Source organism: Zosterops lateralis (genome assembly GCF_965231275.1).
Source record: "Zosterops lateralis genome assembly, chromosome: 4".
Classification (NCBI taxonomy): Eukaryota; Metazoa; Chordata; class Aves; order Passeriformes; family Zosteropidae; genus Zosterops; species Zosterops lateralis.
The window spans coordinates 37065364-37090456 of NC_139765.1; the positions used below are offsets into that span (position 1 = coordinate 37065364).

Genomic DNA, 25093 nt, shown 5'->3' on the forward strand with positions numbered 1-25093 from the left:
TGATAAGTGTTCAGTTCTGTCTCTGAGTCAGTACTATTTGAAAGGTAACACATTTAGAGTGTTTTCAGTTGTAAGGTGTGGTGGAATAACTTTTTTTTTTCCCATGATTGAGGAAAGGAAGCCACAAATAACCTGCAAATATCTCATATAGGGAGTTATATGGGATTTTTTATAGAGCCATCTCATGAATCTGAATGTAATAAATTTGCCAGACCTGCACTGCAAATTTAAGCTTGTTTCCAGAATAAAAGGAATTCTCTCTACAGGTTGTAGAGACAATATTTTGTTGTCTAACCAGTGTTCTGTGTTAGAAGAATACAAGCATTCAGTATTGTACAAGTCCAAATGAGTTCCTGTGCACAGAATCTGAATGCTAATATTAAATTCAGTCATTGATATCCTAAGTACACAAAATCAGTTTTGACACAATGCTGTATCCTGGATTAAAGTGGCAGAACAGAGGCATTCCTGCTTATGGCTGTTATTTTTTTCTGCTTTGCAACTAGATTTTTTCCATTGACATTCATGATTTCAGTGTGGTAACTAGATGCTAGATATTTTTAACCTGTTTAGGCATCTTTTGCCTCCTTGGACCCCTAACAATTTCAAAAATCTTCATGTCTCCAGAAGGCTTTTTCCCTCTACGATAATAATGGCTATAAAATGTTTGTTAAGATGCAAATTCAAAACAAAAATATTGTTATTTATGTACGACACCACTGCTGTTTGAGTGCTAGCTAATATAGTTGTAATGTTATTGAAAAGAAGTTAACCATTGTAGCAAAGGAACAAGTGACCTCAAAACACCTTCTCATTTGGTGTATATTCCTCAGTGTAAGAAAATCTATCTCCCACTCTAGCTGTTCGGCTTAGTGTTAATATATAAGATCCTGTCCTGTGCTCTGTTATTCAATGCTTGATTGTGATGGCTGAGTTGAAAATCAGGCAGTATATGGTTTTTAAGTCCTAAAAATCTTCCGTGATGGCTGTTTCCAGGTTATTTACCTGTATTTTATCAATTCACGTGTCTCTACTAGAACTGAATTCATATTTCCCTTTTTGTTTGGATTGCCCTGAATTTGTAACCTGGTTAGCAGGATTGTGGATCCTAAGACTGTGGCAAAGCTCTGCCACCACAGTGTGTGAGGTTCTGCAAGGTTTGCTTTTAGTGCTGCCCAAGAGAATCAGTCATGGATGACTACAAACATAATAGGCTATGCAACTAACTCTACCACAGAATGCCTTTCCTATTAGTAAATATCCTCTATTTGTAAATCATTGAAAATCTAAAGGAAACCCAGAGTTTGGATCTGCTCCTAGATCCCTCTGAGGTGCTCTTCAAGACAGGTATGAATTCTGAAACATAATCTCAGGACTGTTGGGGTCAGCCCACATTTTCCACTGTGTGAGAGCTGGACTTTTTTAAGTGTTGCTGTGGTTGGTGTGTGCAGGAACTGCTTGCAAGGAACCTTGACAACTGACTCAAATTCAGACAATTTAGCACAGATTAAAGAATTTGTTGCCACTTTCCTAATGAGCTGCATTTTGTCATGCCATCCATTGCCAAGACTTTTCCTCCTGCTGGACTCCTAACCTGCATATGAGAGCTGTCTGCTGCTCTCCTCTGGCCTAGGTGGAAATTTTTATGCGTATGAATTTGTCAGCCATTTGGGGAAGAATGAGTAAGAGTTTTACTATGAACACAGACATCATTTGTATTAATGTGAAGAGCTGTGTGGTTCTGATGTCTCTTTTATCTCTTTGTGTTTCAGTTCATCGCTTTTGCCTCTTTATTCTTCATCTTAGTTTCAATCACAACCTTCTGCTTGGAAACACACGAGGCTTTCAATACTATTATAAACAAAACTGAGCAAGTCATCAACGGGACAGAAGCTGTGTTTCAGTATGAGATTGAGACAGATCCTGCACTGACATATGTGGAAGGAGTCTGCGTGGTGTGGTTTACATTTGAATTTTTAGTACGTGTTATTTTTTCTCCCAACAAACTTGAATTCATCAAAAACCTCTTGAATATCATTGACTTTGTGGCCATCCTACCCTTTTACCTAGAAGTGGGCCTGAGTGGGCTCTCCTCCAAAGCTGCTAAGGACGTGCTTGGTTTCCTCAGGGTGGTAAGGTTCGTCAGGATCCTCCGGATTTTCAAGCTCACCCGACACTTCGTGGGCCTCAGGGTGCTGGGCCACACTCTGCGAGCCAGCACCAATGAATTTCTGCTGCTGATAATATTCCTGGCACTTGGAGTTTTGATATTTGCCACTATGATCTACTACGCAGAGCGGGTGGGAGCCCAGCCTAATGACCCGTCAGCAAGTGAACACACACAGTTCAAAAACATCCCTATAGGCTTCTGGTGGGCTGTGGTCACCATGACCACCCTGGGATATGGGGATATGTATCCACGGACTTGGTCAGGCATGCTGGTGGGAGCCCTGTGTGCACTGGCAGGAGTGCTCACCATAGCCATGCCTGTGCCTGTGATAGTTAACAATTTTGGGATGTACTACTCCCTGGCCATGGCAAAGCAGAAACTGCCAAGGAAACGAAAGAAGCACATCCCGCCTGCTCCTCAAGCCAGCTCACCCACCTTCTGCAAGACAGACTTGAACATGGCCTGCAATAGCACACAGGGTGACATCTGCCTGGGCAAGGACAACCAGATGATGGAACACAACAGATCATCAGGTAGGACCCCACTGGAAATGCATGTCCTCTGAAAACACTTTATAGACCAGTATGTTTGGTAGGGGTCAGAAAGCAGCCAGTCTTTCTGCCAGGAGAAGATGTAGCTCCCACCCTTCTCCCCTCCAACATTTGCGTGTGTCAGTCTCATAGAGGACAAAATAGGTATAGTGATGTTCCCAAACCTCTATGTAGCTGGTCTATACAGTTTTGCTTGCTCTGTTGAGAATGCTTTCCTGCTGATGATATCAACCTTTTCTTTTGCCTGTTGTTTGTTGCGTTATATGGATGTTTCTTGTTTTTCTGCATGACTGTGACTATTTGAGCAGCCACCGTGTCCCACCCTGTTGGACTCCATGGTGTTTTGCCTCAGTGTCTGTCTCTCGTGTCAGCTTTGCCTGTGCCACATCGTGGCCTGTTAAGCAAGATCCTACAAAGAAGCAGTCATTTAAAAGGAGCAGGTGCTTTACATCCAAAGCCCAGCACTCAAAGGAAATAGGAAGAAAATTTCTTTCTAGTTTTCTTTCCATTTGGCATTCTGCTTCCCTGGCTAAAAGAATCTCCTTCATCTGTGTTAGATGAGACATTGCATGATATTTACTATTCATTAAATTATACTAGCATAGCTGATGTAAATCTTGTCAAGAAAAAAGGAAATGACAGCACCATCATCGCTATTACAGTTGATTTTTGTGATTTCTATTACCTTATTTGTTAGAGTTGCAAGGGATGAATAAGGAGTATTTTGTGCTTTACTCAGTGAAGTTGCATATCAAATGACAGCCTCAGTCCCTCCAAGCCACTGCTCCATACTCCAAATCTGTTTCAATTAAAGAGTAAATTTTACTTCTCAGTATAATTAAATAGTTTAGCAGCAAGAGTATTTTTTTTGTTTTGTAAGCATATTTATTCTTAAGCCAAACACAATCTGTTAAAAAAGCTCACACACCTGTCATGAGACTCCAGCTGTAAAGCTTCTAAAGAATAATAAGAGCAAAACTACTCATGACTGGTGTAATTCAGTAATTGAACTATAGTATTTAAAAAGAGGAGTCTGGAAAATCAGTCTCTGAACAATATCCTTCTTTGGTCTGTTGTTCTGTTACTGAACAGCATTTACTTTCAAAGAAGCTCGGTTTCACTCTCCGAGTTACTGTTCACAAAGTTAACACAGGTTTTTGAACATCCTAAATATATTTAAAAGGATGAAAACACTTGAAAAGACTCAGACTGACACTAAAATGTAGTTAGTTTTTCAGTGCTATCAGGCTCATACCCACTTTGAGATAACATCTTTAAAGTGTTAATGTTAACAGCTTTTTTATGTCAGCAGGTCCTACCAAAGGTATTCTGAATGGAGAAGGCTCAGTGTGATTGATATATCTCTCACTAAGAGACACTTTTTTTGTGTGTCTACAGCTTTATTTACAAGGGGTTATAATCCTTGAAGTTAGAGAGAAAGCCAACATGCAAGAAGGAGCCATTTTAAAGTGTTATCTTTCTTTTCAGTAGTGCCACCGTTCACATCATGCACTGTAGCTTTTTTCTGGTAGAGAATGTCATTAGAGTCACTATGAATTATGTGCAAAACTTCAAGGCTGAATTCTGCCCTTTGCATTCCCAGTTCAGGGAAAAAAAAAAAAAAAAAAAAAACTTGCTCAGGTTTAAGTGCAAAGGTAAAGGTGAAGTTACTGTACTGTACTGAGAAGAGATTTTTTTCTTTAAATGTGGCCTGAATTCAAAACAGTAGATAATTTTAAAAGAGAGTCCTTTGGGAGTGACAAATCAAGAGAGGTAGAAGTTTTGCCATTTGACAAAGTAGAGACCAAGAAAGCATTTAATGTTGGGTACTTATGATGACAAGCAATGCAAGTGTAATAAATATGCAAATGAAAGCTGAGTGTTATTAAACAGTGTATAGTGCCAAATGTTGAAAATATAGCCCTCCTGGGTGAGCGCTTGTCTTTAAAACATTGAACAATATATTCAAAACAAAAATACCTGACCTCTTGTTTAGCAAAAACGATAGCCAAAATAGTAAATAAGTGTTTGAAATATCCAAGGCTGAATGTATTCTGACAAGTTACAGTCCAGAGTAGGTGACTAACTGAGCCTTGGTTTTATTATTACTTAGTTCATGTTAGTATAATCTAATTTTATACAAATTTTAGAAGAAGAACAGGAAAGTCGAAAGATCATTTGTTCTTGAGCAAAACATATATCTTTTGCCATTTTGTACTGATTGATGATGAATTGCAATCTTGTTTTCTTCTAATGATTTACTTTATATCTACTTCTTGAGTGATGGGAATATCTGGCATTCAGCGTAAGCTCTTTGTGATGTCTCATTTCCTCATTCATTATTGTCTGTAAATGGGCATGGTGCTTTAACCAGTGTTATCAGGTGAAGACAGTGCAGGAAGTGAGCAGCCACTCTCACCTGGTGAAAGGCTCCCTCCCATCAGACGTTCTAGTACAAGAGACAAAAACAGAAGAGGGGGAACATGTTTCCTACTGACAACAGGTGATTACACGTGTGCTACTGATGGAGGGATCAGGAAAGGTATGGACTTCTTTCATTAGATCATAAAAGGTTACTCAGCAATGTGCTTGTGAAAAACAATCTTAGAGTAAAATGATGTGCACAATGCTCTAAGAGGAAAGACTGTACTCACAATGTATCATTTTTTCTTTACTCCTAGTCATTCTTTTCCTTTTAGAAACACTCATCCCCTTTAGTCTTCAAAAAATGTGCTTGATGTTGAACCCTCATTTCACTCATGTCTTCATTTGTCTGTAATCTCTAATGGAAAAGCCTGCAATTCAGACCTTACTCATTCAACCACTCATCACTCAATATAACTTGTCATTCTAGAAGACAAATTAATCATATTATAACTGTGGTCTATTCTTAATAAAATTTACAGCTGAATACACTTTAAAGGTTAGCATGTCAGAAGTAAGAAACTTTTTTGTTCTGAACACAAAAAAGCGCATCATGAGATGCTATTTAGATTTCTTTCAAATAAAATTTTGAGCTTATAATGCCATTTTTTTTCTTTTCTTGGCAATACACCACTGATAGTAAAAGATGACTGTCTACCCCAGCCATAATTCAGCTACGTAGAAAAACAATGCTTGACCTTGCAAGGTGTTAAAAATGCCTTTCTAGTTATTTAGCCTCTTCAAATCTGATTACTTGCTGCTCAGTAGGATGGGAGCGCCCAGGTGTAGTTTGCAAGACTGTTTCATACTTATACCTCCCACATGATTGATTGTTTCTGCCCCGGCAGGCCACATCTGGCTGTGGCTGCAAACCTCACATCAGGACATGGCCCGAAGTTCAGCCTCCCAGTGGTAGTCTTCCCATTTCCTTAGATAGGAACTGCTTCTGTTCCTTGGGAAATTATATTCTTCTGACGTAGTATCATTCTGACAGGTGTTGCATTCCTGAGCGCTAAAGTGTAGTTGTTCATTTCAGAGTTCATCTGATATAGCTGTGTGGCACTGGAAAACATTTTTGCCTGAGATTTTTTTTTTTTTTTTTTTTTTTTTTTCTTAAAACTTGTTTGGTGTATAGCAAACATGGCTGTCCCAGCCAGCCGTATATATCTAAAAGAATTCTCTTGGGTTTTTCTGCAAGTGCTCTTTTTACATTTCGAAACATGAGTTCAGTAGGCTAAACCTGTGAAGGCAGATATGCAACCAGTTCCATGAGTACGGTATTGGCAAAGAATATCACTCTCTATGCTGGGGCATTTTATATTCTCCTATATATAATGCTTAGCTTAAATGAAAAATCATTGCAAGCATGTTTTTGCACAGATTTACTACATTTTCCACCGAGCATATATTTCACTGTCTTCTCAACAACTAGGATTATTTAAAATATCTCTAATGGTAAGAGTCTTTGAGGAGGTCAAGAACATGTGGATAAGGTAGATTGCCTTGGCATCTTGCATGATAAGGTTTTTGACTTCACTCAGCAAATTATGGCAGTAACCATGACTAGGGCAGATCAGAAATAATAAAAGAAGTTACCTATCAGCTACTAAAGACATATTTATGAAACCTATTTATTCTGGAACATTTTAATTTGTAAATCTAGATTTAAAAGAAAATGGTTTTGTAATTTTTACTAGAAAACTGGGGCTTGAGTCAGAATGGACAGTTTTTTGATGAGAAATGTGCTCTTTGTCTGGCTCTGATGATAATCTTAGCTGAGACTGAAATGTTTTAGCCACTGGCTTTGGAGTGTATTTTATACAGAGCAGGGAAGTTACCCCATAAGCAAAAAATATCTTCAAGTAATACACAAATAGGTTTGAATGCTTGAATGTCATTCACACATCAAGTCTACTTCTTTTACATTTTATTTTTTTCTCCTTCCTTCCTTCCTTCCTTCCTTCCTTCCTTCCTTCCTTCCTTCCTTCCTTCCTTCCTTCCTTCCTTCCTTCCTTCCTTCCTGTTTGGTTTGTTCCTTGGTTGATTCTTGGTTGTGTTCAACTGTAATTTATTCTAAGCTTTTTTGCATCTCCATCTCCAAAATGATACTGATTCTGAGCAGATCCACTAAAATACCTGAAAAGTAATGATTTTGGATCATGCATCTTTCACTATTCATCTTGTGTATCTGGTTTTCATTTTTAGCAGTTTCTACTTTATTTATAATCTTTACCATCTTCCTCTATCAGTTCTTTCCTTTTATCATTAGAAGATTAGCAAGAAAATAATATTAAAAACTACTTTCCTAGTTTCTGTGTAAAAAGCTACTTGATTATTTTGGGTTTTTTTAAGCTTTATGTTTACAGGGAGTTTAAATATTTACACTAGCATTGTGCTCCTCTTTAATTCCCTTTTCAAACATAATTCTTTCTAGTCTGTGTAAATACTGACAGAAACTCAGAAACTGGAGGCTGTTTCAGAAATGTATCAGAATTCTATGTAGTATCACAGTTTAGCCTGCCCTTGCCATCTGGAGAGAACATTGCACAATGTTTTAGCAGACATGAGGTTATACATTTGCTTTAAGTCTAGTTTTACAGTATGCAGGTCTCAGTAGGTAAGAAATAAGATAATTGTTATAAGGGGAGAGAGTAAGATATGATTTTTCCTAAAGATGCCATTAACTGTCTGTTACCTAGAGATCTGGAATTTGAGCCAGTGACCATTTCAATCAGAAAAAAGAAAAAAAAATTTGGTGACATTCCATGTGGTGGCTAGCTTTACTGTAATTGGTATTTTAAAATTTTTGTGGGAAAAAATCCTCATTATTTCCCTGTGAGCAATTTACACCTGAACATCTTAACCTGAAAAATTCTTAAATGCATACTTATCTTCAAAGAAATAAGTAGTGCCACTGAAGTCAGTGAGCCTTCTCATGCTTGCACTGGGGCATGTACCCGTGTACCTCAGGAGCAAGGTCCTGCCGGCTTAATCTTTGTTGTATTTCCTTGCTGATATCTTCAGGCTGATGAGCAGATCCTTTTCTTAACAAATGGGGTTATTCAGCAGCTGCTGAAAATACTTGAATATGAAGATAGTGATGCAGTGAATAACAATGCTTTTTTTGTTGGTTTATAGCATAGCCTCTACAAAGTGAAAAAAATCCATAGTAGCAAAAAGCAGGTAGCTAGAGCTCACAGTGTATGTGAACAGAAATGTCTGCAAGTGCAATGTTCCCTTCAAATTGTGAAGCATTTTGTGGTTACCTCATTTAATTATTAACTATTTACTACTTGCTTATATGGATTAATACCGTTGATTTTGTTCAAATCATCTGGAAAAGAAACACAAATTCAATGTCTTAAGTTTGCCATTCAGGAGGCATTTACAAATACATCAAACTCTGCTGTCTTACTAGACTTTAAAATTAGAAGCAAAGCCTAAGGGTTAATATTTTTGAAGATAAAGCTTCATATCATTCAGTCCTCTGCAAAACTGATTTACATATATTGCATAAAATTTATCTGGTTTCTGGTTTCTTTATTTTAAAGAAAAAAAATTGTTTTTTCTTAGGAATTGAATTTAGCAAAGGTTATGTAATTCTAACAGTTTCTGTAGTCTGTGTTAATGGGTTTTTGATTATGCTTAGCCAGATAGCTCAGTCACCCTGATGGGATTCTTTATCTTGCTCTCTGTGCAACCCTGCTGAAGCCCACAGTGTGATACTAAGTGCAAGATAAGAAGTGGAAGAGCAGGTCAGACCTCTTTTGTGGTGGTCTGTTTAATTTTTTGGGGAAAAAGTAGATGCATTAATTTGTAAATAATTTTATTTATTAATATCTTTTGGTAGTAATGTGTCTCAGCACTGAGTTTTTTTGCAGGCAGATTCCCTCTGAGTCCCTGATAGCTCCTTGGATTACATTACACTGTACTGTTTGTCTTTTGTCTATTTTTTTGGCTGAATTCAACTGATGTCTATGCATTTTCTCATACAAGGCTATGAAAAATCTCGAAGCTTAAACAACATAGCTGGCTTGACAGGCAATGCTCTGCGACTGTCTCCAGTAACATCACCTTACAGCTCACCTTGTCCTCTAAGGCGCTCTCGGTCTCCCATCCCTTCCATCTTGTAATCCAGATGGCATCAATCGGCTACATAGTATTAAATAAAATACTGTTTACCACATATTGGAAGTAAATGTAGCATTAAGCATAGGCTCCACAAATATGGTCTAACTCCTGCATGATACAACTGTCAGTAGCAAGAAAAGCCACTTGGGTAGCTGAAGATTTTTGTCTTGGCTTTTAAAGATTAATTAAGGTAGCATTTCTCCTTTTATCTACTATATTGTCCTACTTCCCTGTGGCAATAAAAGGACAGTTAGTGGATGCCGTTGTCCAGTATATTCAATAAATAAGAGCATATTTTCAGGGAGATTTACTTAAAATAATGTGCTTCCAAGTGATTATCAGTCACTCCATTGAACCTCCATTTCTTGTGACTCTAATCCATTCTGAAGATGTCTGCTCTGAAGGGTCTGCTCATTTGCATGGACCATCTTGTCTCCATCACCTGACAAGCAATGTTGCCAATCGTGGAGACCACAGAGGGCTCTGGATGTGTGTTCTCACATTGTTACCATCCTGCTGAAATGAAAGCACTGATAAACTGGTCTGCATGTGGGATTGTTTTTCTTTGTTTAACCTTTTCCTTTATTTTTTAACTATCTACTTGTTTATAAACGATTTTATTTTGTGATTAACTTATTTCGGTACTGGATTGCTGTATCAGAGTTCTGAATGTCTCCGGTTGTTTGCACACAGATAACTGCAAAGAGGTTGTCATTACTGGTTACACGCAAGCAGAAGCCAGATCTCTTTCTTAATGGCTTGGGGAAGGCACAAAACATGCAAGAAAGGTAAACGCCATCCAGACTTGCAATTTTAAGCTAGCAAGTGCTGCTTGGTACTGTAGTATTTTCTCTACTCCAGGGTTCTTCAACATTTTCAGAAGCCGAGTACCAAGTAAAATTGAAACAATTACTGGGGGCTTTTTTTTTACCATTGTAAGAGGATAGTAGTTCTCAAGTCGAGTTTTTGACCAGCCTTATACCTCTGGCTCATGGGCTTCAAAAATTTCTTCAGTCAATGTTTTTTGAGGTGCTTTGTCTATATGTTGTTTGTCTGTCTGTTTTGCAACCTGTGTCCTTGTATTCTCCATCTGTCTCCATAAAGCACAGAGATACTGTTAAAATGCCCCCCTCTTTTAAGTTGAACTAAGAACACTTTTTCTCCTTTTCTCTTTTTTTTTTTCATATGGACTATACATCTGTGTATAGATAGAAATATACGTATTTTTCAAGTGCAGTTAGTATCATCTAGACTAACTCGTGTGCACTCCTAAGATTTTTCAAGCGGCTTTTCAGCACCGACCGGTTGCCTATTGCATCAATCTTCCTCCTAGCAATCAGCATTCATTACAATTTTGAAACTGTATCTCCTCTAGTGGCTTTTTCATTCAATATTAACCACTGTTTATGCAACAGGTCAAATGCAATGGCAAATTTGAGGTTCTGGGCTGGTGAGGAGAAATTACCCTTAAACTGTAGAGTTTTAGAACTACATGGGGAAGACCATAATGACTGAAATCTTAAGTGATCCTTGAAATTGTTGAATAATACCTGACTGTCATGTTTTATTTTTTGTTAGGAAAAGAAATTAAATTTATTGTTGACCATGTAACATGTTCTTCTGTACATAGCCAAGCCCAATAGCATGACCTGCATGTCAGAATTCTTGTACAATAATGTATTTATCAAAGTATACATTTCTGATATTTAGAGATGTACATTGACTTACTTTTGGTAAAATATTGTCGATAGAGAGATAATTGCAAACAGCTTTTAGCAAATGAATTAATATAATATCTGGTGCTGCTGTTATATTAACTACAGTGTTGTACAGAATTTATCATGGATTTTTGACTGCTGAAAAAGGGACAATGGAATTTAGCCATACCAAGGACTATACTGGAAAGAGACTGCTGCTGCTGAATGGACCCTGATAAACGACTCACACCTTGAGGAGGTCACTGAGACTTTGCGTGCGAAGTAGAGCTTGTTAAAGAAGATGAAAGACCGCTCGTAATTACTGCTGCCAGAGGAAGGGGTGACTAGTCACTGTGGATGAGTCACTGTAAATAAAACGTGTGTGCATGGAATATCAGTTTTTATCTATATCAAGGAAAGCTGAATTCATGTCATCATTGCTAAAGCTCCATGCAAAGACCCACACCCCTGTGTTTATTATTCCTGGTTCCTGCAGTAAGCTGTGCTGTGGATCATACAAAGACACACGCTTAATAATGATAGTGATGTAAACTACATCTGTCTTGACTTTTGTCATACTAATGGCATATATTGCAAAAGTCACAAATTTGAACAAAGTAGGTTTGCATAAGTCCTTGCTTTCTCAGTTTGCCATGACCTAAATTGTTATGAATTCTAGTGTACATGCCAAGTCCTAAGTTTACTTTTCACTTTAGTAACAAAAATGTGACTGCAGACAAACATCACTGACTTTGTTCACAGCACACAGTCTTCTTTCAATGTTACCTCAAACTATAAGTATTATCAGAAATAAAATTCTGGCAGCAAGAATATTTTGTGAATTTTTTTTTTTAATTCAAAGTGTTGCAAACCTAACATAATTAAGTATAAAAATTGTATTAAAATTATATTCTCTAAATGTATATTTTACATAAAATATATATTCTTTGATAAGTTATTTTCTGTGATTTTTGTGGTAAATGGATCTAGTCTATTCTATGTTTATGAGACATTGTAGTGCTACGATGTGGTAATTATGTTCTCTCCATCCTACTCAGTGGGAAATTCTCCAGAATCTGTTTTGTCACCCTGATGTCCTGATTGTAGGGACGTGTCCCAGTTGTGAAACTCTGTATCGTGGAACTACTGTGAACATGTCAAGGTGCATGCACAATCCTGGTGGAAACCAGTGGAAATGTAATACCTGAATTGGAGAATAAAAGGCAAACGACCTGGGGAGGAACTTGGAGCATATCTTCTGAATGTCTCATGAGCTTTCTTTAGCTGTATCCATCCCCTGCCTGCTACTGGCCATCCCAGTTCTCAAACCAGCCTCCTGGAATGCATGAGGAGCTCATTCCAAAACTAGCATGAGCTGGCTTCTGCAACAATTGAAAATTTATCAGCTTGTTAATGACTCTATGCCTCATGTAGAAGTTTCAGTCAGGCTGGGTATTTTAAGTCTGATGGGAGTTTTGTTGCATCCTGGTGTGAAGTCAACCTAAAAAGGAGGTGATAAATGGTTGCTTAAAACTTCTAATATACTGTATTTGTGGCAACCAGAAATCCCCAAATACACAAGCAGATTGTCTGAGAGCAGCGAGGTAGCTAGTACTGTTTTACAAATGATCTGAGAGGCTGTAACACAGTATTTTGGCATATGTGCTGTAATGTAAGAAAGGTTCCAGAAAACAGGATCAGAAAACAGGTGTTCAATTTCAGAAAATGTGTTACAGTGATATGTCAGGAAGGCTCACTGTGCTGTTTGCCCAAGGGTTAAAAGTTGCCTGTATTATAATTGTGAGAGCAGTATCCACGGGAAAAGGAGGTGTAGTGGCCAGCCAGCACAAGGCTTGCAGCCAGCTCCAGTCACACAGGGTGATGTCTGCCCCAAGCACCTAGAGAGAGGTGTCTGGTTTTCCTCAGTGCTACACAGAGACAGTGATGATCTCCAGATGGGATGCAGACAAGGGCATGCATTTTGTTGGTCAAGCTTGTAGAAAACACTGATGGCCAGATGGTGTCTGATATCTTCTACTGTCTCTGGATGGAAAGGAGCCTGGATGGATCTCCACCGACACAGGACTTTGAGTCCAGAATGTCCTGGACTCGGTATTATTTTTCTGCCAGAGAACCAATCCCATGTTTAAGTGCTTTCTTTTAAAATACACCTGGAGGACAAGCTGATGGTGAGTCTGGTAACTATTCACATGTTTTGAAACTACAACCCAAGTCTGACTATTCTAAGAGGAAAAAGGTGGCTTACCTACTAGCCCTCTCCTGTTCCTCACCTGTTTCTGGGCCCAGGAAGGGGTGAAAGGGCATTTCTATGAAAGGTGGGACAATAAGGTTTAATGTTCTCAGGCTGAAGAAGGCTTTGAAACCTCACTCTTCAGGGTATTGCAGTTCCTATGTCTCAGATACAATGTAGAGATTGGGCTGCACATTCTCATTCAGTTCCTTTTTTGGCCATCTTTTAAAGGAAAGTAGGTGCAATGACCAGAAGCAGAATTGAACCAGGAGAAAGGAGTTTTGGTGCAAGCAGATTCTGGGGATCAAATACCCACCAAAGGGTGCTTGTGACCATGTCTGGACTTGACTTAGGAGTTTAAAAAATAATTTAATCCTTGTATAAGTATTACTTGAGGATTAGAAGTCAGAACTAGAAAACAAGCCATGAATGTACAAGAAATGCATCTGCTAAGACAATTTAGGAGAAGCTATTACTCATTTGCCTTTTACAACTGTGAAGTCACAATGTCAAAAGTGAGCATCCTTTTGAAAGATGAACTAATACAACAGCAGGGTTTGTGCAGAGGTCAAAAGCTGTGACCTGTTGTGGAGATGAGCAGATTATGGGATATTTGGACTTTGGAGGCAGTTACTGTTCTTATGAGGCCTCATTCAACACTGAGAAAATTTTGTTCCAGCAAATTTTGAGACATTGCATTATGAGTTTTTATAGGTGTGTACTGCAAACTGAATTGCTCAGAAGCATGCAGCTAATGATATACCATTATATATATATATTAATATAATGCTGTATAATCAGGGGGCTTTCTTGTGTGAAAAAAATACTATTCATAAAAGTTCTCTTACAAAAGGTCTGGATTAAATTAAAGCTGCTAAAAGAGAAGGAAATTTAAGGAATCAGTTCAGATGGGTAACTGAAAATTATAGAGGGAAGGGATTGATCTAACATGAACAAACTCACCAGCATAGTTGTGTGAAATATGAATTTTTAAAGTCGTGAATGGATTTACTATATGAAAGAGAGCATTTTATCATTTGAAAAAAAAAATCATGCAGAAGTCAGATAAAGGAAATTGGAATGGAAAACTGCTGTTAGAAAGAGAAAATTAATTTATTAATATGCTGTATTACAAGCAATGGCTTGAATACTTCCATAATAGAGCCTTTGAATACTAACTGAGTGAGAAGAAATTACAAAAAAGCAGAAAGGTTTTTATCAAGTCAAATTTATCAGAATGATTAATATTTTAATAATACATTATTTTCCTCTTGGAAATAAATTTTATTTATTTAATTTCCCAAGAGAAAAGTTATTTAAAAAATGTTGAGTTTTAAAAGTCAAGAGTTGGCTTGAGAACAAATACTGAGCTGTTAGTGCTGGGTGTTGGGTATCTAGCTGGTGTGCCACTATGAGCATTTCTCTCCTACTTTAGTGAATATCCCTGGGACATGTTGAAATTGCAGAGGTGTCTGATTTCTAGCCCCAGAGACAGGGATATGTCACATGCTATCTCCATGGGAAGGCTGGGATGCTCTCCAGCCAGGAGTGAGTGGTGCAGAGCTCCTGGCTCTGCAGCACAGCCTGCAAAGCATCCCGAGTTTGGTCTAGGTGCAGCTTCTCATTGCCTTTTGGCAAAATATGCACGATTCCCCCACCCTCCACAACCTCCTCCCCAGAACTCAACCTTCTGTCACTTGCATTTTTTTATTACCAGCATATTGATGAACAGCTGACAGATTTCAGATTCATGCTTTCACAGCTTCACATTCACAGATGGCAATATTCTAGCATATTTAAAAAAAAAGAAGTTGGAGGTGGACACTTTTTGAAATTTTGGCACAAAAATGTTATGCATTTCATTTAACATCTCCTATATTATTTGCAGGTGGAAGACTCAAGATCAGTTTAAACCCGGGGCACAGCTAGGCTATTCTGAAACTTTTAGCATGCATTCCTTTTATGTTCTGCATCTGGTTAGAGCATTGCTGCATTTTGTTATCACATGAAGCTATCAGTTTTCTTCTCAAATGGGATTTTGAGATAAGATACCAGAGCAAGATAAGATACCAGTGAGAGAGTACTATTTTAAGTTGGAATTGGAATTGGATTCCTAGGGAAGTGGTGGGATCACCATCCCTGGAGGTATTTAAAAGAGATGGAAGTGGCACTGGGGATATGGTGAACAAGGCAGTGCTGGGTTAGTGGTTGGACTTGGTGATCTTAGAGGTCTTTTCCAAACTTAGTAATTCTATGATTCTTATAGGGTTGTAAACATGAATTGTACTATGCAGAAAAAGATAGTCCCTGGGAAATACTGAAGCTGTAAAAGATGGCTGTAGCTTAGCAACTCTTTTAATGCAGAATGGTATGGGCACCTTTTTAAACCACAAAAGGCAGACAATTTTGTGTTGGTCTCCTCAGAGCAGTATTAGACTTGTGTTGGACAATGAACTACCAAAAGAAAAAAGTGGAAGTTGTTCTCCTTGTCCTTAAGACAGCTTATTTCCAAAAATAGCAAGATCAGACTTAAAGAAGCCTGGCCTTTTCAGTGAAACAATGCAAAATTCCGTCAATCTGAAGAATGGTAAACTTTAGCCACATTATCCTATTAAGCTGATGCTAAATATAGAATGGATTTTCAATTCCTTACAGGGATTTCCTTGCTTGTGACTAAATGCAGCACCAAGGTTTTATGAAAATCTTATTTTCTTCATGCCTCTGAATGTTTTTGGTACAATGAAGTTTGGCAGTCTGAAAGTATTCAGATGATGCCATTGTTTGAAGGCTTTTTTTTCATTTTTCAAGCATAAAAAATCAGTTTTTTTCTCAACTGGAACACTGGAAAGTGCAATAGAAGTAGCACTGAAGGACATGGTTTTCTTGAACCCTTATGAAATCTGCCACGTAAAGGTGTGACCACATAGAAATAAAAACACACAGCTTTCCCTGTGTCAGTGTCATAACATTGACTGTAATTCTTGCATTTCCAAAACTCCTCTTAGTTTTGTTTTGAAATCACAGCAATGAAATTTATTTAGTTACTGCTGTTTATAACCTCTACTTAAACATTGAGAACTATGCTTTAAATCTCTGAATAATGGAACAATTAGAGACCTTAAGAGCACGAGGACTGTGCTCAAAGAAGAACACAGGCACAATTTTAATAGTTTCATCTGTAATTACTGAAGTGTTTCCTCAATCCAGGACATTATCTGAACAAGGTCCCATTGTCAGCTGACCTCACTAACATGAATTACAAAACTGTCCTTGGCTTACTTAAGCAAGACTACGTCTTGGGAAGCAACTGGCATTTCCAGGACATTTATCACCAACATCATAGAATCATAGAATAGTTTAGGTTAGAAAAGACCTAAGATTACTGAATCCAACTGTTAACACAGCAAGTCCAAGTCCACCACTAGACTAGTTTTAAGGGCCTCATCAATACATTCTTCAAAACTGCAGAGTGTTTGGAAGCACCTCTGCCCTGTGCCCTTGCAAACTCCAAGCAAACTACTTGGGTTTTTTTTCTCCAGAGCTAAAGAAGATGGATTATTCATGTCTAGAAATTGATGTTACCTTTGTCTTAGATACCTCTTTCATTATGGGTCAAATTGATAAATTGATCTTTGTGAGTCCCTATTGACAGAAAAATATCCGTATCTGTCTCTCTCCTGGCATGGGGACAGAGGGCCAGTACAGAAGTAAGGTGGCCCTGCTCCACTGCCTCTCACAGTGTTTTGCTTGTTGTTGCAGATGTGCAGTGCCAAGACATGGACATTTCTCCTTCCCTGCCTCAGAAACAGTTTCTTTTTCAGTACTTGCATTCTTCTGAGAAGAGAAAAGGAGTGTTCAACCATAGCATCCCTGGGAGGTGGCTCATCTCAGGTGCACTTGAGATGGACATGTTCCCACACTGACTCCTGACTTTGCTTCTCATTTTTTGGTGTTGCAAGAAATTTCTGGTGAAACCATCCTGTCATGTGAGCTCCAGGTGGACTTCAAGAACACTCCTTGGAAGAGCATTTGTCTACATTAGAAGCTTTAAGCAGAGTTCATATTACCAGTTTGTTTTTTTTTTCCCTTCTGTAATCTACTGAAGCCACTAGGCGGATTATTCCCTTGTTTTCTTTGCATGTACCTTCACTGCTCTCTGTCTTCTGCAGTTTTCCTAGCCTCAACACTGCCCATGCTGTATGCAGGACGTACCCACATGCCTCCTTTGCCTTTCTCCTCATTACAGTGCAGCTGCAGCCTGCATGAGAGCTGCTGGGAAGGGAAAAGGTAAGTGAATTTGGACCCAAATTGCAAGGACAGAGGAGTACAGGACTGAGACTTCTTTTTAAACCAGCTAAAACTTGTTGGAGATGTTGCCTTGTGCAGTTGGGTCCAGCCCAGCTTGGAATAAATTTGCAGTTCTCTGCAGCATCTTTTGTATAGCTGCCACAGTTGGGGAAATTAAATTCTGGAACCACTAAATGCTGTCTGAAAAGCAGCACAGCTGTCAATGAAAAGCAGTTTGCAACTGGAATATGTCCAGTGCCTGGACCATTGCAGAGGGACATGCCAAAAAAAACCAGATAGAGATGATTGCTTAGAAACCAAATTCAGAAATTAGATTTTTTCCAACCACATATTCACTGAACTATTCATTTACCAATCAATATAATAGTACTGAGCAGAATGATTGGAGTGCCTAATATATCATAAGCTGTCAAAAATAATGACAAATACTGACATGATTCTTTCTGCCCTTTTTTAAGGCTTACTGTAATAGTGAATTTCCTTCAGATTCAAAGATAAATATAATGAAAATAGGTGCATTAGCTAAATTAATGTCAGGAATGAAACATCCCTCAAAGGTAGCTACAAGAATTTACTTCAAGAAAAGGTTTTATATTCTAGTCCTATACAGAAGCTCTGAAATAAGTTTTATTTGTAGTCCTCAGTACCCCCCAACTAGGGCATGACTTCTAGACTTCTATTGTCCTTGTTACTAGGAAGCCTGTTTCACTTATCTGTATTTAAATCTGTAGGCAGTAACAGGTAATTTTTTATTCAATCATTCCTGCATTTCCTGTGTCTTTTTAAAAATACTGAACAAACTATGTTATATGCTCATCCAAGTTTTCTGATGAGTTGTTTTGTAATGGCGGGCAGGGCAGGCAGGCATATGCTTAGCAACAGATACACTCCAGATTATGGTCTGTAGTTCACAGTAGGTCCCTGGGGAGATGTTTGGGCCTGGCTTTGTCTCAGTGGGGCTGTTACTACAATGTCTAAGGTACAGGAAGGAGTTGGAACTCCAGCTGTCTGATTTCCCATAAAAGTTTCAGCACACAGAGCTGGGAGGTGCAAGCATCTGTCTGTGGCCAGCACTGGGATTTAATTCACTGCCTTCCTAAAAAGCCCAGCCCACTGAGCAGTGTGGCTGTCCTCTGCAGGGCACAGCTTTGGTGTTACAGCTGCACTGCCAGCAGCACTGCCAACACCCATTTGGGTTCTGGACCTGATTTGAGCCCTCCAGCTGGCTGCCTTGGTTGGGACCCAGCAGAGGTGTGTGAGGTAAGCATAGCAGTATCCAAACCTTGATGCTAAGCTGTGCAACTCCTGACAAAAGTTTTAGGGAGTCAGAAGGAATGCACTGCCTGTCCAAGAAGCAGAATTATGTGACAGCCACCATGCTTCTGTGCTGCAGCATGCATCTATGTCCCCTTCTCCCCAGGATTTCACAGGGGTGTTTTCTCCCTTGGTGGTGGGCTTCACTCACTGGGCTGCTGGCAGGAAAGCAGAGCTGTGCAGTGAGCACCAAACATGTCACAGCCCCCTCTGCCTTCCCTTTTGCTTCCATGGCTTTGCAGAGTAGTCACATCATCACAGAAATATTTCTATAAAGCCACATCTCAGTGTTTAACAATATCATGTGCTTGGTATAAGCTGCAAATTGTACCACGTGGAACAAGGCAGTGGGAGGCAAGGGATCTGCTCCAAATCTCTCTGTGGGAGCATGCCTTTGGGAGCTCAGCTGTAGGTAATTTTATTTTCAGAGATAGAGAAGTTCATGTTTTTGCCCATTGAGTAGGTGGATGGATTTGGAGTGTTATGCAGGTCCCTGTGGGAGGAGGACAGAAGAGGACTGGATGGTCCCTGTGTCTACACACTGGCCTGTCTGCACCAAGATCCAAGGGAGCTGTTGGATGGAGACCATGCTGTGAAGGGCTTGAAACTGCCTTGTCACAATGAAGTTGGTACCAATATGTTTGTCACCACAACCAGCCCAGCATGGGGTGGTCAAGGTTGGTTAGATGGCTCTGTGGGCTTGGTGTGGAATCTAGAGGCCTAGTTGTTAGCAGTACAATTGTAATCATGCATTTTGCTTAAGGGAATATATGCTTTGGATGGGGATTGTGCTAATTTTCTTCATTGCAGCTCATGTGGGATATTTTTTGGATCTTCAAACAAAACAGTGTTGATAACACCCCCACATTTTAGCTATCGCTGAACAGCACTTACACAGGATTCAAGGCCATTTCTGCTTCCCAGACTACCTTGCCAATGACTAGGAAGAGAGTGCACAAAAAGTTGTGAGGAGATACAGCTGCGACATCTGACCCCAACTGACCAAAGGAATATCCAAGACATGTAACATGGTGCTCAGCAGTAAAAGTTTGTGAGAGAGGGAACTCTCCAGGGCTGATGTTGCTTGTACTCTGTCAGCATTGGTCAGCTTGTGGTGAGCAATATTTTTGGGGTTTTTTTATGACTTTTTTTTCTTGGCTTTGTTTTTCTATTTTGTTGGTTTTTGTTTTACTTACTAAACTGTCTTTATCTCAAACCATGAGTTTTTGCAATTTACATATACTCCCAGAACCTGCTTATGGTTGCATTTAAGGTGATAAGAATGCTTGTTTGTTTTGCTTGGATGTTTTTGTATCCAATTAGGCTTAATTATTGAATTTAGCATGTACATAAGAAATTAATTTTGTTCCTTTTCTTGCAACGCTATTTTCTCTTTCAAAACCAACTTAAGGAGACATCAAAGACATAGCAGCTGACATTGAAATGCAAGAGCTGGCTTCACAATATTCACAACCGCATGTGGTCTTTAGCCTCATTGGATTACAAGGCCACCAGTGTTTCTGAATAAATTTTACATAACAATAAATAATTAAAATAAATTACAATACAAAATAATACAAATGACAGTCTTCTCCCCAAAAAAGATTCTAAGCAAAACTAAAGGAGAATTCTGTCATTTCTCTGGCATGGTGGAACTTCATGGACAACAGAACTATTGTTAAATATTCAAGGAAGGATCCCAGGAGCTTTTGAAAAGTGCTTTGCATACAAGGTTCCCTGCAGGGGGAAGCTGGAACTCATATAAACAGTCCTCTCAGCCTTGGAAAAGGCCCTTTCTTGTAGGCACACGTGCTATGAAGAGGTGGCGCATCTCTTTGGTCACAGGTGGCTTGGGAGGGGGGCTGATAACTGGGAAGGGTGGCTGATAACCTCTCTGAGGCTTCTACAGACTGAGCTGCAGGTGAGAAATCTGCAGAGGGCCTGTGAATACTGAGGCACTGCCAGAGACCACTGATTCCCAGTCATGGTTTTCTAGCAGGCAGAAAACCCCAAACTTCTGTCATCATCCTCTCCTTCTCCTGCAAGAAAGGGACTGTTATCTTTCTCATCACATTCTGCTGCAGGTAATGCTTGTGAGCCTGATTGCAGTGAGCAATACATGTGCAGATTGCATGTTCCAGAGCTTAACACTGAATTTTTAGAGCTATCTGAGCTAGTCTGTTGTGCCACTGGTTACCATCACATCATGCAGAGTTGCCTGGAAAGCACAGAGAAACCACAACTCTGTCTGGAAGCTTGAATTTGCGTTTGCCTTGAGCCAGCAAAGCTCTGGCTGGCTTTCGCCTGTGGGGGAAGGTGTTTAGTGGTCAGGACATGCTCTCATCATGCTGTCTCTTGGGCAGCATCCCCACAGGCTTCTTTTTCTCAGTGTATGGGCACTTTACATCTTTCCACCAGCCTTAACTCAGACACAATCATTCTGCATCTCAGAGCCCTCGTCTGTGGACCTGGATTACAAATTTATTTAGTAGCACTCTCTGTGTTTCTTTTTTCTGGAGAAAAAGTAACAAGGATGAAAAAAAAATAACAAAGATGAACATTTGAATTTACAAAGCAGTACTGTATATCTTTAGAACACTTTTTTAATGTAATAGTTGTCCTAAAATGACGTTGACAAGGAAATCCCAGAAAAAAATTGCTTTGGAAAAATTCATATAGTTTAATGGATGTCCATTAGCGCACTTCCTTTACTTTTTGTTTCTGCAGTCATTAATCAAAAAGATTCAGATTTAGTGTTTACAAACAATAAAACTAAAGTAATAACAGAAGTAACTCTCTTCAATAATAATCACTTTTGTCATCTTGATTGCACTGGGTTAATTTTTTCCCATCTCAGTAAAAACTAGAAAAAAATCTTAAACTTTTTTAAAAAAATGTACACTATCAAAATATGATTTTTTTTCCTGTGGAGTGCAGAAACTGCTATATGTTGGAGAGGTACAGTTTTCTCTAGAACTAACTTTGTATTTCTAGCATGTGGAGAAGTGATAACATAACGTTTTTACTGGACAATAATAAAGAGATTATGGCAGCAGTTTTGTGTAGATCCTGTTCAGAGTTAAGGGTTCTTAACCTTTTGGCTTTCCCCCATTTTGTATCAAACACTTAATGAAAACTATTGTAAGGTGGTGGTATTACCATGAACAAATTTAAACAAATTATAATGGGAAGTTGAAAGAAGTACCTTGTGTAAAAAGTCTTTGTCAAATTTCAGTTTCAACAAAGTTACTTTCAGATTCCATATCTATTAGTCCTTTTCTTTGAGACCATGCTCAGCTGTCCTTAAGACACATTTGCTGAATCTGCTGTAGTTTCTGGGTAAGCTGCTTCTGACACTGTAGCCTTTGTGAGCACTGTCCTGAAGAGGAACAGCATATCAGTATGTTTCAGTATGCAGAAGTTAAACATTGCTTGTCACACTGATCCTCCACACAGGATGGATCTGAGAAGACAATGAGTGCTGCAGAGAGAGAAGCTATTCTGCTGCAAATATGTGACACACACAAACATGTTCACAAGAATATCCCAGTAGTCATTAAAATACTCAACCTAACCCAAATGGTACAAAAGAGTGTTCAAACAGTCCTAATTGACATGAGTACAGAATTTCTCTTATGTTCTTCTATTCATATCATAGCAAATCTAATTTTAGGGAAGATATTTCTTCCTACCAAGTAGGATTGGGAGCACAGTTTCAAAGTAAAGAATTGAAATTTGCTGATGAAAGTGGTATGAGATCCATGAGAGCACAGAGTGTTTGCGCACTGCTCAGTAACAGGAGAATGAAAGATGAGGGGAGCGCTTGATAGGGCAGAACAAAAACCCCAAATCAACCAAAGGTGGAGTTTTTCCCATGGAACAATGTCAACAAACATGTCTATGTAGACTGGGGTCAAAAGAGTAAAAGGTAAACCCCAGCCCTCCACCTGGGGACCTGTGAAAAAGTTTAGAAAGATTTGCTTTTCTGTTGACCTTACCCAAATCTCAGTGCAGCTTGTTCCGAGAACTTAATGAAGATTATATCATGTAAATTGGCTACAGCAAGAGTCCATTTACAGTTTCATGAATAAGAAACCTGGTGACTCCTGGTTGGTGGAGACAGTTGGCACCGGCCCACTGACTACGAAACTTGGACACCAGTTGTAACATACATCAGATTAAGGTCCATCCCTGCCTTTGACATAGGATGCCTGTGGTTCCTTTCCCTCTTCGGCCTCTAACTGGAGGTGTGAGAAGACCCAGACTGTTGCTTCATGCTTCTGGTCAGGGCAAAGTTGATTTGCAGGAAGAACAATAAGAATAAAAAAGGGGAAGTACAAGGACAATAATCTTTCTTCAGTTTATGTGGTTTTATGTCTCACTCTGCCTCTCAGCATGGAAGACACTTACAAATGTAGCTCTCTTGGCCACCAGAGGAAGGATATAAATGGTTTTGATAGAACCAGTCAGACTGATGGGCTGCGAATGCTCCATATTGCTTTACATGCAGCCTTTGAGCTTCTGCCCACATTTCATGTATTCCTCACCAGCAGCAAGATAAGTTTAGAAATATGACTTTTCCAGAAAACTCACATGAAAGTGCATGCTGGCTTGCAGGTTGGCCTCAAGCACATTTTTGTTCCTTTTTCTCAAAAAAACATCAAAATGGCATCTGCCTTCACATTTTCAAACCAGAGTGACCCTTTGAAATTGTCTTTTGAAATTGCTCAAATATGAAGAGTAGTAGTGCAAGATGAAATAGCTATCTCCTAGTTATAATAGAAGATTGAACCTTAAGATAAAGAATAATAGAACTGATGGAAAAAGCCTCAGTGAATGGCATCATAAAAAGACATCAGAAGCCACTGGTAGATATTTAGTGTGCCAAGAACAGGCGTTTTTGAAGTATGAAGGTGTCTTTGTGCAGTCCAGGAAAAAACAGCAAAGATGCAAGAGAAAAATAACATGCTGAGTCTCAAAGTTTTACTGCAATCCACTCATCCAAAGTCTGCCCCTGAATAGATTAATCTAGAAATCTAATTCTGAAAGGAAATCTAGATTATCTGTCCAATTCTGAAAGTGACAAGCAGCAAAGGAGTGTATGGCAAAGTAATAATTCAGGAATAAACTCGAAAGTTTAGCCTTTTTTACTGCTTTTGAGATACAGATAGACACAGAAAGTGATTTCTGGGAATGGGTCTGGGGAAAAACATTTTTTTAGTGTGTTTAATAAAAATTAAAAGAGGCATACACCCTGGACCTAATTAGTTTTTTGTTTCTTCTTGTAAGATTGTTCCTCCTCCAAATATGCTCATATCAATAGAGTTTGGGAATACTATCTAACATATGAAAGCACATCTGAATATGGTTCATTGTGAGTGTAGAGTCCATGGGGTCTGTGGATGATCCATGTTTCATCTGTCATCAATAATAACAATCACATCCCTTGCTGGACTTGCATTTCCATAAAAATTACTTTGTGGAAATTAGAAGTTTGGTTTTCTACAGTTGAGTACATCCACAACTTTTTCTGTCAAAGGCCAGTGCAGTAAATACTCACAGTCCTAAACCTTGTTTGTTCTTTTGTGATAATTAAAATAGTGCATTGAATTCATATCATTGTCTGTGCAGAGATGGATTTCACTCAAATTAAATGGAGATTCCAGTAATATTCAATGACAAAAGTGTTTGTCAATTCAAAAATGCTTATGGCTATGACTCTAATAAATGCATTAAAAAACATGTGATGACTCATGGAATATATTGGAAAGCATGTGTTTGAACTAGAAAGGAGTGTCTGCTAGTTTAGAAAAATATTTATAAGCAAGAACCAATTTTTTTCCACCAGATTAAACAAATCGATGCTTACTTTGCTTCAGGCAGCAAGTTTTTGCCTTCTCTGTACCACCAATATGGATTATTTCACTTGTCTTGTCTTGTATTTTGCCACGTGTCAAACCTTTAGACATTCCATAATGCCACAGTTCATCTGAGGTCAATCTAAAATATGTCTGGTTCTCCTCTGAAATTTTTCAATCCCTGAATGACCCTCAGAGAGCCTTAAATGCCTTTTTCTTTTTCTTTTTCTTTTTCTTTTTCTTTTTCTTTTTCTGTAAGCATTTAGGAATGATGTACCATTCTGTTTCTAGAAATTCCACTACTGAGAACTCTGCCTCTCACTGGTGCAAGGGGCTGAGAAGACATCCAAGGTAGCATTTGATGGGGATACTAATTGCTTCATTTTCCT

At 38.8% G+C, this 25093-nt stretch overlaps 1 protein-coding gene across 5 annotated transcripts in view; it reads left to right on the forward strand.

Moving 5' to 3' along the window:
• Window positions 1-11796, forward strand: part of KCNC2 (potassium voltage-gated channel subfamily C member 2) — a gene marked incomplete at both ends in the record, with an annotated part of 99393 nt that extends 87597 nt beyond the window's left edge. Inside the window, 4 exons of one of the 5 annotated variants that reach the window (XM_083860543.1) lie at window positions 1773-2703; window positions 3030-3161; window positions 5096-5263; window positions 9142-9278. In XM_083860543.1, coding sequence (XP_083716669.1) covers window positions 1773-2703; window positions 3030-3161; window positions 5096-5263; window positions 9142-9278 — 1368 coding nt within the window. Of the gene's footprint in view, window positions 1-1772; window positions 2704-3029; window positions 3162-5095; window positions 5264-9141; window positions 9279-11099 lie in introns of those variants that run through there. The other 4 variants (XM_083860545.1, XM_083860544.1, XM_083860546.1 and 1 more) reach the window with 4 other exon arrangements.
• Window positions 11797-25093: the final 13297 nt, after the last annotated feature.